The sequence below is a fragment of the Dermacentor andersoni genome, chromosome 4 (genome assembly GCF_023375885.2).
Source record: "Dermacentor andersoni chromosome 4, qqDerAnde1_hic_scaffold, whole genome shotgun sequence".
Taxonomy (NCBI): Eukaryota; Metazoa; Arthropoda; class Arachnida; order Ixodida; family Ixodidae; genus Dermacentor; species Dermacentor andersoni.
Genome location: NC_092817.1, coordinates 141,330,236 through 141,347,860, shown reverse-complemented (window position 1 = coordinate 141,347,860; position 17,625 = coordinate 141,330,236). Strand labels below are relative to the sequence as shown.

Genomic DNA, 17,625 nt, shown 5'->3' with positions numbered 1-17,625 from the left:
GATGATGAGGAGGAACAGTGTGGCGACAGTGCTGCAGAAATGGAGACGGGTAAGGGGAAAGTGGGGAAAGAGTGTGGCGACGGCGCCTGTGCACGTGGCATGCGCTTGTGTGGTTATTGACCCTTTTCGCGCAGCAGTTTGTTCTAGAGAAACGAGATGGCGCTTTCGGCAGTGCGCCGCACGTGGCCTCAGCGACAGCGCACGAATACGAAACCATTACCGCTTCTACCTTGCTTCTGTGCGATGAGCTGTCGGAAATGCAACTGATTTTTCGCTAATGCACTGTGCTCCAATCATGCTGGATTGAAGCGTGTGCATTGGAGACGCGTGCAGTATAGTTGGAATCTGTGTGGCCAAGTTCGTTAACCGCTGCTGCAACTGTCCGTGTGTGTTACCGGCACTTCGAGATGTACGGCTTTCCTCGAGGATACAGAATTTTGCTCATCCGCCAGCGCTGTACCGCTGACTTTCAAAGAAAGGGCTTCAGCCCCGGAACGTCGGCAAAGTGAGTAGCGCCGCTTCCTGCCATAGTAAGTTTCACGCGCAGTATCTACACACATCTACCCGAACTGGCACATAAACTTACGCTGGGCGCGCACTTGAATATATGTGCATGATATACGCGCAATGAAGGACGGACTACACCGATAGCGCACGAATGGTCGAAGCTGAATGTTTCGTAGAGTAAGCGATTTACTAGCGATAATATATCTTTGCTACAACGTGTTACAACGTACAAAACAGCTACGTTTCAAGTCTTGTGCGCAGTGAGAACAATTGTATCGTAACTGAGCACACCCGCGAGCAATTAGGCAGAATATAATCAGATAGTGACCGCACCGAGGAACTTCACTGAATCAGAAACGTTTCAAGCCGGTCCTTCAAGATATTTACCAAATAAAGAACGAAGAGCAAAACACAACAATCCTGATTCTGTTCACGGGCGGAAAATTTGGATAGCATGGAATACATATTCAGCCCCTCTTTTAGATCAAGTACCATATACACTGCTTGCGCCGTTTGGACATAGCTTCGAAAGCGCTTTTGTATGTTCTCAGACGCTGTGGCCAAAGTTCCGTGTCGTCCATCCAATCCCCGTCTGCGATATCTCACGAAACTGATGTTTGCTAAACCGCACCGGCGTCATACACATCCATTGTAAACGCTGCAGAGGCAGTTGAGGCAAGCAATGTATGCGTCACCACGTAATCAAACACGACAGCGCCCATTGGATCGCCGCGAAAAGGGCCAATAACGTCACGCACCTCGAAGGTGCAGGCGCGGCTGCAGCAGTGGTTGAAGCAGATGCATGGGAGGTGCCGTTACCGCGGCGGCGTTTGTGTCGGCGTAGTGTGGTGCCATATGTAAAAAAAGAAGTATGACTTCGTAATGTATGCAGCCCATGTATGCAGCGTAAACAGCCCAAAGGTTGTTTCCAATATACATTGGAAACATTTCCATTTCCATACATTTCCAGACGCCTTCAGCTAGGGCTTACAGTTTTGATACATGTCGTCTCCGAAGTGGATGACTCGTAATAAACTATGAACGAGAGGAAGGGGAGCCTGAGGAGCCCGATTTCGTTAGTGAACAATCATATGAAGCCAGCAGATATTAAAGCAAAGGTAAGCACAGGCGAGATTATTTGCTCCTTTAATTTAGATATACAAGTACACGGTAAAGGAAAGGAAAGCGGCCAAAAAAACAACCTGCAGCTGATGTGAACCGAATCCATGCCCTCCACATTGCCCGCGCGATATTCTACCATTGATCTATGGTGACGGAAAGTTCCATTTTCAAATTCTTACGCTGCAAATGAAGTTAACCCTTAAGAGTTCTTGAGGGTACAAATGTGTCTATCTCACTCTTTTACACCTTAAAAACGGGAATTAACAGACAGTAAAGCACCCTTAAGGGTTCAAATTGGTTTACAGTGCAGGTATCAGCATTTGCCTTCATGCAGTCTTGACTACTTTTCAACGAGCGCTTTATAATCCTAGTTAAGATAAGCTTGAGGTTCTTCATGTCCATCGCAGTACAGTACAAAGTCAAAAGTATTTCTGGTGTTGCCAACGCATGGTTGGCAACGGAATGGCCTTGACGTTCAATGGCTATGCGCACCCGCTCGTGTATGCTCACCGAACAATCGTATGCTTGGACGCAAAAGGCTTCGCCAACGTACAAAAAAAGAAAAAGAAATGTGCGATCGATTCCTTTTAATGATGGACACGGAAGCTCCACCGTCTGACGAGGTGTTAATTTCGACGCCATCAATATTTAATGGTACGTGGAGTAAGCTGGACGCCATTAAGTGCATGCGCGGTACCGTGGCGATCGCTGCTTTCGTGTTTATCACTCTCACTGAATTCGCGTTGCAGCTGGTAGGGTTCGTGATTCTGCGCAGCAATGACGCTACACCAGTCAAAAACAAATGAGTTGTTTATGGTCATTTAGAGGGTAGGTACTCATAACTCATTCAGCTTATCCATATGTGATGACTTCAACAGGCAATTCTCTCCAACACACTGACCTTTCCTGTTCTAGTGCTACACGTAAGGTAGCATATTTGAGACACTGCAGGGTCTCTTATAGGGTCCTTGGGGCTCTCAAGAGAACTTCGAATTCCCACAGAGAGCTCTTGCCTCACTAAAGCTAGAATCGTTGGTGAGGGGAGTCCTATATGGTTGCGCTGCGTGTGGATAAACGCCACTGCAGGTTGTGAATTAATTTCGCGTACTCGTAAGTTTCTCGTTTTGGCAAGTAGACACATCACACGAGACCATTACAAATAGACACCTCTTAAAAGGACACTGAATATAAATGCTAAATCGGTTTAAATGGTTAAAGTATCATTTAAAAAAATTTCGTTTTTTTGCTGTAATGGGTTGATTATTAGATGAAAGAAATGAAGGTTAATTCCGCTCATACATACATACATACATACATACATACATACATACATACATACATACATACATACATACATACATACATACATACATACATACATACATACATACATACATACATACATACATACCCGCTGTGGTTGCTCAGTGGCTATGGTTTTGGGTTGCTGAGTACGAGGTCGCGGGATCGAATCGGGGCCATGGCGGCCGCATATCGATGGGGGCGAAAACGCCCGTGTACTTAGGTTTAGGTGCACGTTAAGAACACCAGGTGGTCGAAATTTCCGGAATCCTCCACTACGGCGTGCCTCATAATCAAAAAGGGGGTACAGGGGAAAGGGGTAAAACCCCATAGTTTATATTAACTTTTAATACATACCGCAGCAGCAGCAGCCTATCTTTATGTACACTGCACGTCAAAGGCCTCTCCCAGTAATCGTTAACCCTGCCTTCCGCGAACCGATTCGAACTTTCATCTGCAAATTTCCGATTTGATCATCCCCCCTCCCCCAATTTTCTGCCGTCCTCGAATGCGCCTCCCTTCCCTTGCACCCATTCTGAAACTCCAATGACCCTACGCGCTAGTGGCGTGCAAAGCTCCATTCTTTTTTTAATGTCAACTAGAATATCGGCAATCCCCGTTTGCTCTCTTATGCACACCGGTCTCTTCTTGTCTTTTAACGTTACGCCTAATATTTTTCGTTCTGTCACTGTTTGCGCAGCCCTTAACCTGTTTTCGAGCTTCATTGTTGACCTCCAAGTTTCTGCCCAATATGTTGGCAACGGTAGAATGCAATGATTGCACACTCCTTCAACGACAGTGGTACTCTCCCAGTCAGAATTTGGTAATACCTGCCGTATGCAATTCAAGCCTTTTTTATTATTCCGTAAATTTAGTTGTCATGATCAAGGTCCTCTGTGAGTAATTGATCTGAATAAACGTACTCCAGTACAGACTCTAGAAGCTGACTGGCGATCACGAATTCTTCTCCCCTTGCCAGGCTATCGAACATTACATTTGTCTTCTGTACAAAAATTTCCGACCCTACCCTTGCACTTTCTGCGTTTAAGAGTAAGGTTGAAAATTAATATGCCTTACCATATATTCCGGGGCTTTAAACTATTAGTAATTTTAATAAGAAGGCTATGTTAGCTACACAGATGCAGCTTGTATAGATTGTTCATGCGCTTCGGCGGACACAATTTTCGCTACCATGTAGAGCTAACAAATGCGCAAATATTTTTTGTTTATTAACTATTGCATATTCGATTTCGCGATTATTTTCTATGTTGATATTAGAAATAGACGACAATGGTACTGAAATATTAATATATTTTATTTGATACTTATGAAGCATTTGTGTCTCGAGATATCTATGATCAAACTTGATGCTCAGTACAATAAATTCGCGTTCAGAAAAAAAAAAAACCAATCCTGGCAGAAAGGTGAACTCGCCCCCATGGGGTATATGTGAGGCAGTTGATTTTGGGGGAAAGGAGAAAGCATGTCTTGTTGTTGCTAGGCAAGAATCGGGGCGCAGATGTTATCATCGTTTCCCGCGGCTTCTAGGTTGGCGTGCTATGAGGAATCGGCTACTGCGTCCCATGGGATTGTTCGTCTTTTTGTCGGGACTCCCTCCTCCGAATGTGAAGCTAGAGTACCAAGTGTCAAATTTGATGATGAGTGCAGTGGAATATCGTTGATATGGTCTTCGCGGGAAGCGAAATATAAAACGTATCATACGAATATCGTATTATCCAGAATTATCTCCAAAATGTATGAAAGCGGGCGTACTCGGTGACAAGCTCAATAGCCAAGGTTCGCGTGGCGTCGAAGGATACAGCTGCGCATAACACGTTATGCGGAGCAGTATCACTTGATGCCACAGGAGCCGCAGCCAATGCACTTTTATTCAGCAACGCTGAAATAGCTCGTCAGATTGCGTTCAGTTTTCTTCTTTTCAACGTCCGTAAAAAGTTATTCTGGAAGTACCAAAAATAAAAACCGCCATTTCGCACCGCCAGTCAGTGTGGCCGCACTGCCGCAGCAGTGTTCTTTCTTTGGCGGCGCGCCGCGTACATTTTTCCTCCAGTGTGGCTGGTTCTTAACACGTTGTTCGTGGGTCGTTGGAATGTTATTTAAGCTACCACACTGGAATATAAAACTGAGGTTTAGAATAATACCAGTAAAAGCCCAATTCTGCAGTCGTAGTATACAATTTCAGGTGAAAACACGATCGCAATGACCGTATAAAATACATTGCTTCTATGGGACGATGGGCGGGAAAAGGGGGAACGTATTATCCATAAAGACGTATTATACAGAATCGCGTGAACGAGGTTCCACTGTACCTTGGAGCATAAACGCTTCAGAAGTATGACACAAAATGAAGGTGCCGTCGAATACGCTTTTCTTCGTATATAAACATATACCAATCGCGAAATTAAAAAATAAGGTTAATTAACAAAGTTCTTATGTATTTATTGACTTGTTCGCAAAAAACTGCGTTTTCCAAGCCGCAGAAACAATGTGCGCAAGCAGCATTTGTGTGGTTAGCACAACTTTTTTAATAAACTTACTGATAGTTGGATTTTGAAGGCCCGGTATAATAAGGCGGCTATGACGGGAACGAACACAATACGCCTTAGACTAACGGGGTGACGATTACCTGAAATCGCAGTGGGAACACCTTTTTGCTCCAGGGTTGCAGGTATACAGTTTACGGAGTGGTAATGATGCGACTAGCCCACTTCCTTGCTTGGGGCTCCATCCGGCCTTGCGTGTCAACAGATTGTGGCGTTGAGTTTGTGGCAGTTGCGCAGGCATGACAACCCCGTCGAGAGCACTGTGCTCGTCACAATGCGGACCACGCACAAACAGAAGGACGTAGAAAAGAGGATTAAAATGTACTTTATTGGGATTGCCCTGACTATGTACATTGTTATTAGCTTAATTCTCATAAAACTTTATTCAGATTCGTCGATATTGTCTTAACCTCCTTTTGTCTCGTGGCGATCGCTCGGTGTAAATAACTTCAGCGTTTTTTTTTTAGAAATGACTGTGATGGTATGCGAGCATCCACGACCGTTCTGGAACGCCGGTAAACCTGCGCCTGCTGTCGCACCTGTGCTGCTCCGCCAAGTGAGATGAACTTCTCCTACATTTAATTTCCTGTGGTTTTTTTCCTTTTAACCGCTTTGGAACAGAACGATGCAGCGTCACAGACTCATATGACTCAGAAAGTCGTTAAACTTTGAACAATCATGCCACGACCAAAGCAAACAAGCCAACGCTAAGCATCCAATGTGACTACACAAGCGCACACGCAAAGTCACGCATGTTTTTTTTTTACATCAAAGAAAAAGAAAAGTAGCGCACTGGTTATACGAATGCAGACCTACTGGCCGTTTTATGTCTGCCGCTATACACCTCCCCCCCTCCCCCCCTCCCCGCCTCCCAGAATTCTTCACGAAGTCTGTGTTAGCTTGCAAATGGCGCTAGTACATTTAGGGGGCACGCGCACGATTCCCCTCAATAGTTTCGAAATGCGTACCTTTGATGAGTGTATTACACTCGCAAGTCCATATGTACTAGTCCTCAGTAGTGGAAATACACAAACACAGGCACACACACTCACACGCGCAAGTATTGTCGATGCCTTTTCGTAGGCTATTCCATAGTTTGCACACCACTGCTGCTTACGTCATGCCTTGTTGTTCAATGCACTGTCAGTACACAAGTGCCCTAGCGCAATGGGCAAGGAAATGAATGCCGTATTTGCGGGGCCTTGAAGGAGAGAGTCAATGCAACTTTCTCGGTGGTGGCACGGGAAAAAAAAGTACTAAACAATTTCGTTCGGCGGTTGCATCATACATATGACCGTAATAGCGCAAGGGAAGCATGTGTAGGTTCCGTGCAGAGGCGCAGACACTCGAAGTGACCCAGGCTTGCTTGCAAACACAGACGGAGGCCACTTTTCCTTGGGTTGTAATCAGCGCCATGGCCGCGTATTTGACGTTTTCTATACACCCGTCAAACTCTGCCGCACATAGCAGCTCAGGGCCGTAGAGCATGGCTGAAGTTTTCTCCGAGATTGAATGCTTCAGCGGTCAGTTGTGTGGGTTAGACGCACAGAGGTTCCAATTCTGCGAATGACACAAAACTTGGCATTGTGAGCAGTGGGCTCAGGGACATGTTCTGGTTCTTCGACGCACCGCCGATGCTGCTGTCACTGTCACTGCTAGTACTGTTTTCACTGGTAGAACACCTCGGAGACTTTGACACAACAACGCACCTCGGGAATGCTTTTCTTTCTCCGTGCACGAGCATCATCGATTGTCGGACACCTGGTACAGAAAAAGAAAAAAAAAAAGATTACGTCAGAGAGCATAAATGCAGGTTCAATTTTATCCAAGCAATTCAACAAACAAGAAAATAAATGCCACTGGTTACGAAGACAGATTCTTGCTGAGGCTCGAACATAAACAAATGTTTAATAATTTCAGTGTACATCCGTAGAGGGCGTTCAAACAATTAAAGCTTTACAAAGTTTTATTTTCTTTGAAAGTTTTTAAAAAGCTAAACAACTATGCTCGCTTATTTACCATTATTTCTTGGCCAGAGGGGCACATTTTGCAGGTACGAGTACAGAAAGGAGAAACGAACAAACCGTTATTGAAATTCTTTTTTCGTATATACTATTCATTCCACCACTATGTTGCTTATCTTACTGACTTGGCTATTCTTTATTTCTTTTCCAAGGTCGATCTGCTTTCATCAATGCAGACGCTTTTCTGCGGGCCATGCCTGTGACACTCAACAAGGCTTTCGAACGATAGTCATTTGAGGTTCGAGTGGTCCCCGAGGCGTACCGACTCACTGGATTCACGCCACACTCGTTCCGTCAGACGCCACTCAACAATGCCGAGAGATAGCTGCTTCTGCCTCCCTCAAACGCAATGATGTTTCACTTTGGTAAAATTGATAATGAATGTGTGGTGTCTACTTCTGAAGCAAAATTGGCAAAGCGGCAGGGCCAGTCACTGACAAATTTTCTTATTTGCAACCTTCAAGTAGCAGCTGAGCAGCCGACGAGGGCGCATGGTGGTTAGCGAATACGAAGTCCAAAAACGTCGTCTGAGCGATTATTAAGCGCATGGCGGGCACTGGCCGGCGGCGCCGAATCTCGGCCTCCGTCTTGAGGAGGAACCGCGCTTGATGAATCGTGCGTCACTTCCGGCGAGCGGTAATGGCAGCGTTTTTTTTTTTTCAGTTGTGGCGCACAAAAAGAACGGCTACCTTTGCGCGCCTTTCGCGAAGCGTCCACTCGCATTTCAAGTGTAATATATTACACGGAGGCCACTTTATGTCGGAACTGATTGAAACTATATAGCTTTTCACGTGGCTCAATATTACGTTGCAGTTAGCCCTTAATCCCCATCCTTTCTGCACCGCATCACACAACGCTCGCAGATAACTGGAAATAAGCGAGCTGTGAACCAATCAAACCAAAGGACGGTGGCCAGTGTACAGTAATATCACGTGACCTCGGAACGGCAGTGCTTGCTCGCGCGAGTGCACCCTCGAGAGAGAACACGACACGAGCACTCGGCGTTCGAGAGCAGCCTCATGAAAACCGCGCAGCGCTGCTAACGCAACGAAGCATGGAGAGATGGTTGGCAGATAGTTGCAAAAATAGTTGTCGCACGTCGAGCGCATTGGCACTTCTTGATGAAAGTAGTTGGCAATCAGTGATAATTACCTTGTGTGTCCCTTTTTTTTATTGCGCTCGACGTGTGCGCCGCATTTATGGATTTCACTGATGCAACATATTTACCGCTTGTCTTTTGCAAACCACTTAATGTGCTTTAAATTTGCGCACCTTTCGCAATGTCGACTATCGAGGACACGAAAAAAAGAACAAAAAATACTAAAAAAAACAAGAGAGAGGAATGTATGTCATGCCTAGCAATAAAACACACTGCGACTAACATGGAAGGGATTTTTTAATTAGCCTTTTCTTGAAAATTGTACGACGGCATCTAGTCGCAGCACAGTTAAAATGATCGCAAGAAAGTTTTTCACAATTTTTATATATTATATCGGCGCACAAGAAATACCAGGGTTTTTCATTACCGTTTATCAGCCCACTGTGGCGTTTTCAAGGATGAGTACATTCAGGTGGGTCTGTGAGGCAAGCATTACTTACTGCGTCATATATGATGCATCATGCAGTTATGAATTGTTTTGTGCAAAACAACAGAGATTTCTGTATTCTGAAGCGAGAAAGAGAGAGTCAACCTTTATTGATACCAGTAATTTTCTCAAGAGAACACATTTTACGGCTAACACGTCTATAGAGGTTTTTTTCAGCATTATCGTCATGAATATGTTAGAAAATTAAAATTCCAGCAGTGTTTACGAGAGTTGTGGTGTTGGGCCTGTTGTATTTCCAATAGCTTATGACAATATCACCAGCAAAGAACCGTCGGAGGAAGAGGTAGAAGGCATTCTTCTAGCATGCATGACGCCCTCCTAAAGACTAACATAAAAGGAAACACCCTAAAGTTTCTAGCCTAGATATCGAGTTTATAAATAAGTCAATTAAGATTCACGTCATAAAATTTTATAGAAACTTGTACTAGCTGCAGCTGCGAGAAATTTACTAAATCTTTTATTTCGCAAACCGAAGCTGTTTTATTCTTCAACTCAGATGCATTTCAGTATGATGACAAAATAAACCCGTAAATGCATGTCATGCGTATCATACGCGTGGCGTATCGCATATCACGAACATATCATATTTCTCGCTAATAATATCCAACCATGCGCTTCTTCAGAAAATTGAGATTTGTTTCGGCATGTGTGGTCCATGAAGCTTGGATAATATTAAATAAAAATCGTACATTAAGAGGTTAAACGCGCTCGAATATTATCGGCTTTAGTTAGTGTATAAATCTCTACGCATGCAGTCGATGTATCGTCAACTAGAGCGGCGATGTGGGCTTGTTGGCTACTCATGATGAAATGGTACGAAGTGTATCGCAGGAAAACATGGACATGAGAAGAAACACAGACACAAGCGCTTTTGTCTGTCTTTCGTTTTTCTTTTGCCATTGTTTTTGCTGTGATACGCTTCATGTCATTCCATGATGATATCTAATGAATACATTGTTGCACTAACAGGAAAATAAAGACTTAGGAAAAAAGGTCGTGAAAACAGTGACATTCAACAACTCGTGACATTTTCTAAATATTGGAATGCCAATTCCACAGTTTTCAAACGCCGGTTTTTGCTTAAACAGCGAAGGAATTGAAATGCCTTGCCAAGACGATTTTCTTTATAAGTTACTAAAGGATCTAACGACTATAATTTATGTTGCGATTCTAATCCCTAGTCACCTACCGTGGTTGCTCAGTGGCTATGGTGTTGGGCTGCTGAGCACAAGGTCGTGGGATCGAACCCCGGCCACGGCGGCCGCATTTCAATGGGGGCGAAATGCGAAAAGACCTATGTACTTAGATTTAGGTGCACGTTAAAGAACCCCAGGTGGTCGAAATTTCCGGAGTCCTCCACTACGGCGTGCCTCGTAATCAGAAAGTGGTTTTGGCATGTAAAACCCATAATTTCTTTTTAATCCCTACTCTTAGTTAATTTTCATTATTATTCCTACTGTGTCTCCAGATTACAGGATCATTCCTTTGTTTCTTTGCTTCTTGTGCGAGCTTTAAGTCGGCTTCAGCTAGGGCTTGAGTGCGGTTATGTTTGGAGAATCAGGCTTTAGGTAAACGTCAACCACTCGGCGAATTGCGGAGTTATCTGGTATACGGAAGAAAAGGTAAAGCGTTGCATGCCTCTTCAACTCGATTCTACTTCTCATTTTACCTGGCGTTTCCCGTACTAGGACGCGTCAAAAGCTCGGAATAGGAATGATTGCTCAACAAGGTTTCCCGTTATCCTCTGAAAGTTTCACGTAGCGCCGCCGATCGCGCTGGCACTGTCTTGACTTCGATTAGCCCGACACTTTTGTGCGCACGTTTTAGTGTTACATAAGAGCAATCAAAGAGCAGCAGCGCCGATACGATTCCTGCATTGCTGTCGCCGTTTTCGTCGTTCGGATTGCTAAAGGAACTCATTTGTTCATCTGCCTTACCATGAACACCATATCATCCCTCGAAACACTGCAAAATCTCAGAAGTACTGACCTGTGCGAGTCGTCTCAGCATCTACTTAACTATTTGCTGTTGTCAGCGATGTTTCTGATACGACATAGACAAATGCGGCTGCGTCACGTACGCACCATAATGCGTGATAGAGCATCAGCAGAATCGCGGAACACGAGCAGAATGACGGCCGCGGCGGCCGCATTTCGATAAGACTAAACTGTAGAAAAAAAAAAGAAAAGAAAGAAAGGAAAGACACGTTTGTGTACCGTGCATTGGGTGCACGTTAAAAAAAACCCGGGTGGTCAAAAATAATTCACACTCCCTCACTATACGGTGTGCCTCGTAATCAAATCTTGGTGATACGGCACGTAAAACCCCAGAATTAAAAAAAAAAAAAGGAGACGCTCTGCTGCTTATCACGGATGCGTACAAACTGGTTCAGATTTATACGCCATACGGCGCGCAAGGCACCGTTATTAAAACGTGGGTAGTTGCTGATTAGTGATTAGTGCGCCTGGCTCTCAGCGGCTGTCGGCTGCGCCTTGACCCTGTGGTTGGAAGCAGGCTGCCACGAAGCACGTTTTCATTTTCTTAATTTTGTCGTTCGATGAACAAATCGAGCTTCTAGCTCGCGAAGAAATTTTTTTTTGAATTCTTAGTAATATTTCACGAGCTATGTTGAATATTTCGCCCCGGTAGGTACCGCCACCTTGTCTGCTCAGGGGAAGAGCTCACGTCCTCCCCGATTGGCTGAAACGTGAAAACACGGCGGAACTGAATAGTGCTGCAGAATGGTACAACTATATTCCTGACGACTTTCGTCGCATTCCCAGTGCCTTTATTTGGCATTGCAAATGGCATTGATGGATTGTGCATGAATTCTACCTCGGAAGCTGCTCACAGCGGATCTAAGCAACCTTTCGAGCTTAAATAGGAAGCCGATCATCGCCGGTACTTTTGCACGATAATCCCAGAAAAGCTATTAAACAACCCCATGAGCATGTGCTATATTTCACCGCACCCTGAGCGTAAACTGTACCAGATCTCCACATCTCTACTTTTGTCTACTAGCAACGCAAATTCTTCTAGTTTCCTTTTTGGGATGAGCGTAACTGCTGCACAAGCCACAATAAAATAAAACAAAAACCACCAATAATGCCGAAACACATAAAGGAAAGAAAAAGAAAAAAAGTTAGGAGAGAGCGTCACGTGACAAGCTTAAAGACTAGTATTAAAAAAATTGTGCAGACCTCACGTATACTGTTGTCCATGTTACACGAAGCATTTTGCAGGCACCTCGCTATACATTATTGTTCGGGAACCCGCAAAACAATACCGGTTGGACCAACGTGTTGGCGTAAATTGTGTAGTTGTGCGTATGTCGTGAGCGTCTGTGTCCGTAACGACAGCACCACGACGACGAGTGTACGTTTAGGCGATCGTGCAGTGGCAACGGCATAATTTTTACGCCGGCCGTTCGACGCAAGCTTATGACATGGCACTTCAGAGTTAGTGGACAAATGTAAACGAGAAAAATAGGGATTGTGACGTCATGAGCAACTACGTTTATGCAATCGTACGTACACCTAAAGTGAGGCGAGACAGGAACCTACCTACCTGGCGCAAAGTGCTAATATTGAGGCAAACAGCATTAACAAAAAAGAAAAAAAAAAGATGAATCATGAGGGGGAAAAGACCCAAGCACGTGATGGCAAGCGGTAATTTCTACGGAGTCAGCCCAGCGCACGGCTGCGCTGGAGTTGTGGTCTGCTTGTCTGCTGATCTGTAGGGACGGCGATGCTAAACTCAGGAATGGGCTCCTATGAGCTGCGCTCTAAAATGACGGCTTACACTTACGTTTGCGCACCGCTGTGCATGAGTATGGAGGGCGTGACGGCGGCCTACGCAGGCCAACTTTACTTCAGACACATCTATGCTGAGTCATGTTCGTGGTACAAGTGCGAGGATGTATACAACGTTGGGTATTGCTAGCTGGAACCTGGATAATACACGTATACCGTCGTAGGCATTGTCTGAGATGCAGCGCGATTGACGGTATACTTTCGCGAGCGTCTCGACAAAATCACACGCAGTCGCACGACAAACTGCGTACACGAATAATGCCGAGCAGGAAAAACATTCTCGGAGAGTTGGCTACGTTTGGAGGACTTAATTCCAAGAACTTAAAACTAACTTTTGGGATTTTACGTGCCAAAGTCGCGATGCAGTTATGAGGCACGCCATAGTGGGGAATCCGGACCCCCTGAAATTCTTTAACGTGCAATGAAATCTAAGTACACGAGGATTTTTGCATTTTGCCTCCATTGAAATGCGGCCGCCGCGGCCGGTATCGAACCTGAGCAATTAGCAGCGCCAAGCCGTAGCCACTAAGCTATCGCGGCGGGTAACCAATAGCTTACTAAATTCGAAATGATAGCTAGGTAAAGCTTGTAGTGCATGGAGAATATCATCGCGGCCGCCATGTTGAAATAGGGCAGCCGCATGATGTGTTCAAGGCGTCCGTAGGGACTCCCTGAACGCATCATGGTGTCAGAGGCAGCGTGCGTGTAGGTACATAGCGTAATTCGAATCCATTCTATCAGCAAGAACAGTTTACTTCCTCATTACCGTGGTGCAGCCGCGGTTGAGCGAATGCGAGCTTTCTGGTTCTTTTTTTTTGTCTTTCCCCCCACATGGCCGGAGCAGCAACTGTCGCGGATGCGCGGAGGTGAGGGTCATCTGGTGGCGCTGCAAGGGACCCAGCGGCGCGCGTGCTCCGCTGTGATCGGTTGGCCTATACGGCAAGGGAACAGCCAGGCCGCAGCTCGCACTGTCGCGAAACCGGACGAAATTCGCAACAAAAAGCTTAGCTTTCAAAATATCTCGAAAGAACTCTAAATTTCTCGCTTCACGCAGGAACCCTTACTTATCGTTCCTGCTGGTAGAACGCCTCCGTCATGTGGCGCAGCTGTGCCGCGGACGTCACCATGAGGGGCTGTGCCATCTGGTAATGCGTCGCGAAATCCCGGTGATGCTGCCACATCGCCGAAGCGGTGCCGCGTGCCACCAACGCCTTTGTCTTAGGAGGTGACGTCGTCTGCGCAGCCGACGCAGGCGTCGTGGTTGCCCCGACAGCGCTGGAGCCGGGCGTCCCGTCGGCGACGTGGGAAACGTGACCGGCCGATTGGAGCAGGGCCGTCGCGTGGCGTTGTTGCTGCTGCTGCGGGTGGTGGGAGCTGAAGTCGTGCGTGCGGCGGTGGCGGCTCCTGAGCCACGGGGCGCTGCAGAGCGCGTTGCGCTGTGCCTCGGGGCTCAGGTCCGGCAGGAAGAGCGCCTGAGGCGCGTGACCCGCCAGCTCGGCAGGGTAGTAGATGATCGGCGGGCAGCCCCACGGGAGCGGTATGCCCATGCCGCCAGGCCACTGCGAGAGGAGGGCAAAGTCAAAAACAGCTTCCAGTAGCCATAATAAAAGAATAATTTACTGTCCGTACGGTACACACTTATATCCGTTTAAAGATATATATTCCAAGTACACGGTGAGAACGTGCACTGATTATTTGCCTCATTGCATGCCTTCTTTATGCATGTGTAATCGAAAAAAAAACTAATTCTCTTAATATGAGGTTCAAAATAACGCGACTGCTGCGGCTAGTGTAAGTGAAAAAAGCACATATTGTTCTCCCGTCCATGTGCTCCACGGAGTTTCACCCACGTCGCTCTATCAATTCAAGTTTCCTCAGAAAGGTATTTTTCTGGTGCACTGCAAATATGCAGCCCATAAGGAAGCCACGGGCACTCACGTCGTAGACAGAAGCTGCGCTGACCATGCCTTCACCGGAGTTACGCGCCGCGCGCTGGACAGGCATCGGCTGGAGGTGGCCCCCGGCCGCAGGGATGAAGTACGCGATGTTCTCTTGGGGGAACGGCAGCCTCTGCGCTCCCATGGGCTGGGTGGGCACGGGCCGAGTGATGCATGACGAGAGCGTCGGTCGCAGACCTCCGGCGTGGTTCGCGTTTACGTACATAGGCTGCAGGGCGATGGAAAGGATGAGTATACGCACATACATGCATGCATACATACATACATACATACATACATACATACATACATACATACATACATACATACATACATACATACATACATACATACATACATACATGGATTTTTGTTATCTGTTTTGTGAAATACATGCGCTACTTAATGTCAGTACAAAATGAATGTAGAAATTGTTCATAGCAAACAAAGCATCCTGAGGTGAAATAACAATTTGTTTGCATTGCCGGAGTGCTTTTGTATTCAGTCTGTCTTTCATCTACGAAGGGCCAAGACGTAGGCATCCATTAACACACGCCGTGGTAGTTCAGGGGCTATGGCGTCGCGCTGATGAGCTCAAGATTGCGGGTTCGATTCGGCCGCGGTGGCTGCATTCCGATAGGTGCGGAAGGCGAAAACGCCTTGCGTACTTAGGTTTAGGTGCACTTTAGTGCTCCTTCCGTGCCTTGGGGGAGCCGGCTTCATCCATGGTTTACTGGTTAAAAAAAAAAAAAAAAAAACGACCGAGGAGGAGCTCTCAGCTCGTCAGCGGTACTTTGTGTTTTCTAGCGATACCATGGAGGAGCATAGCTTTGTCTCGGTGCTTAGTCGTTCTTTTAGTATATGACAGCACATAATCCACGCGACAGCTCATGCAGAAGCACATTTAGTCTTTCTGAAAAGGTAAAACAAGTTCCCAGCTGGGGTGTTTAAAAATAACTTCATCATTTTTGGTCAGCATTCGGGATAATAGCGTGGCACGGAAGGGGCTAATAAATGACCCCAGGCGGTGAAAATTAATTCGGAGTCCGCGACTACGGCGTGGCTCGTAATCAGATCTATCTAGATTTCGGGGTTTAAGAGCCCGGCGTTTAGTTAACTTTTCGTATAGATTACGGAGTTTAACGTCGTGAAGAAACGCAGGTGCTATGAGAGGCACCGCAGTGAAGGGCTTCGGAATAATTCGGACCATCGGAACGCGAACGTTCTTGCCTTTCGCTCCCGGAATGGGGCCGCAGCGGCTAGGAATCGAAGACGCGACCTCCTCGCTAGCAGAAGAATGCCACGGCCAGGGAGCCACAGCGTCTGCTTGGTGGTGGAGTCGCAGATGATAAATGCGCGCACACTCGTTGTCGCTCAAGCGCTCGGACACGTGAGTTGGCTTTTACGAGCTGAGATCGTCCTTAGCGCTAGCGGCATGAACTGTCCGTATACTAGCCGTTGTTAAAGTGGGAGAAGCCTAACTTCTTGAACGCGCGGCTTTTTCGGCAGTGTTCCGTGCGTGTACTGGGTCCAAGTAGCTTATCGCACCGACGCAACAAGCTGGCGCGACTGCGTATTCAGGCAGGCAGGAAAAGAAAGAAAGAAACTGTCTCTAGTTGTTTGATTATACGGTTACTTCCAGTATATATAAAAAAAGAAAAAGAAAGGAGAACAGTCTGTTACCCGTGATGAATATAGTCTTACGCGCAAATAGTATCTCGGCAGTACTCGAAACCTCTGAAATTTTTCATCTTCACGACAACCTCCTATCGTCGAGCGCTTGGGGCTGCACTACTTTCTTTCTGAAGAACTTAATGAGCGCTTGTACGCTTTTTTGACTTCATCTAGCTGCCTCACATCTACCGTATTGTAGCCCTTTCTCTCCTTAGGCTACCGCGCGCAGCTTTGCATATTCCTGGGAATTTGCCCTGCTACGAGTGGCGCGTCGCTGACGTCGCTAGTCTCAACTCGAGTCTCAGGGGTCAGAAGTATCGGGTAATTACGTTTTTCGAGCAGCTGAACTAAAGGACACGTTCTTCCCTGTTCCTAGCTCATAGCATGCAGCTGTTTGCAGTGAGATTATTACTGATTCCGTAACAGTGTTTCGGTTTACGTTTTCACTGCATAGCGAGTCGTCATGCGGCGAAGACACACAATACAGAGCCATGCAAGGGAGATGGAGCAATGACAACACCGAAGTTTGATGCTTGTTCTGCTTATCGCTACCATGAAATGACGAGAGGGAAGCACATTGCTGACGTAAATAATGCCTCCAGCGTCCGCGGTGCCGCCATGTAACTTTTTAAGTGGCAGCACGTGGTGCTAAATGTGCTGTTCGTTATTACGCTGCACGTTTGAGAGCCCTGCAATCGCAGCGTGCAAGTGGTCATGTGACATGTTTTATTTTTCTCGCGTGCTTTCTTTAAGACCCAGAAAAAATAATTACAGAACAACTAGGAAGTTAGGAGCTGCTTAATGAGATGTTTCTGAAAACGCTCTGCGACTTTAGCATTGGAAATTTCACCCTAAATTTAATACTTTCGAGGTTCCAAGGTCATTTATCCTAGAATAATTGTGCAATTAAGCAGAACATAAGAGTGCCTCTTGCTCTGTATAATAGTCGACAAAATGGATTTCGTCCCGCCCTCCTAGACTGCTTCGACATACTTTTAAACCTTGGCTAAATTGAGCTGGGACTTCCTGTATTACTACGTAGATTCAGAGTGCAAACCCCACAAATTATGCGTACT

General features: G+C 46.2%; 1 protein-coding gene across 1 annotated transcript; it reads right to left on the bottom strand.

The window, feature by feature from the left end:
- Positions 1–5,519: 5,519 nt before the first annotated feature.
- LOC140217137 (uncharacterized) lies at positions 5,520–15,098 on the bottom strand. Its single transcript, XM_072287537.1, has 3 exons — positions 14,877–15,098; positions 14,003–14,497; positions 5,520–7,256 (listed from the first exon to the last, which is right to left on the bottom strand). Exons 1-2 carry the CDS (start codon positions 15,018–15,020, stop codon positions 14,003–14,005), a joined length of 639 nt encoding a protein of 212 aa, XP_072143638.1. The 5' UTR covers positions 15,021–15,098; the 3' UTR covers positions 5,520–7,256.
- Positions 15,099–17,625: the final 2,527 nt, after the last annotated feature.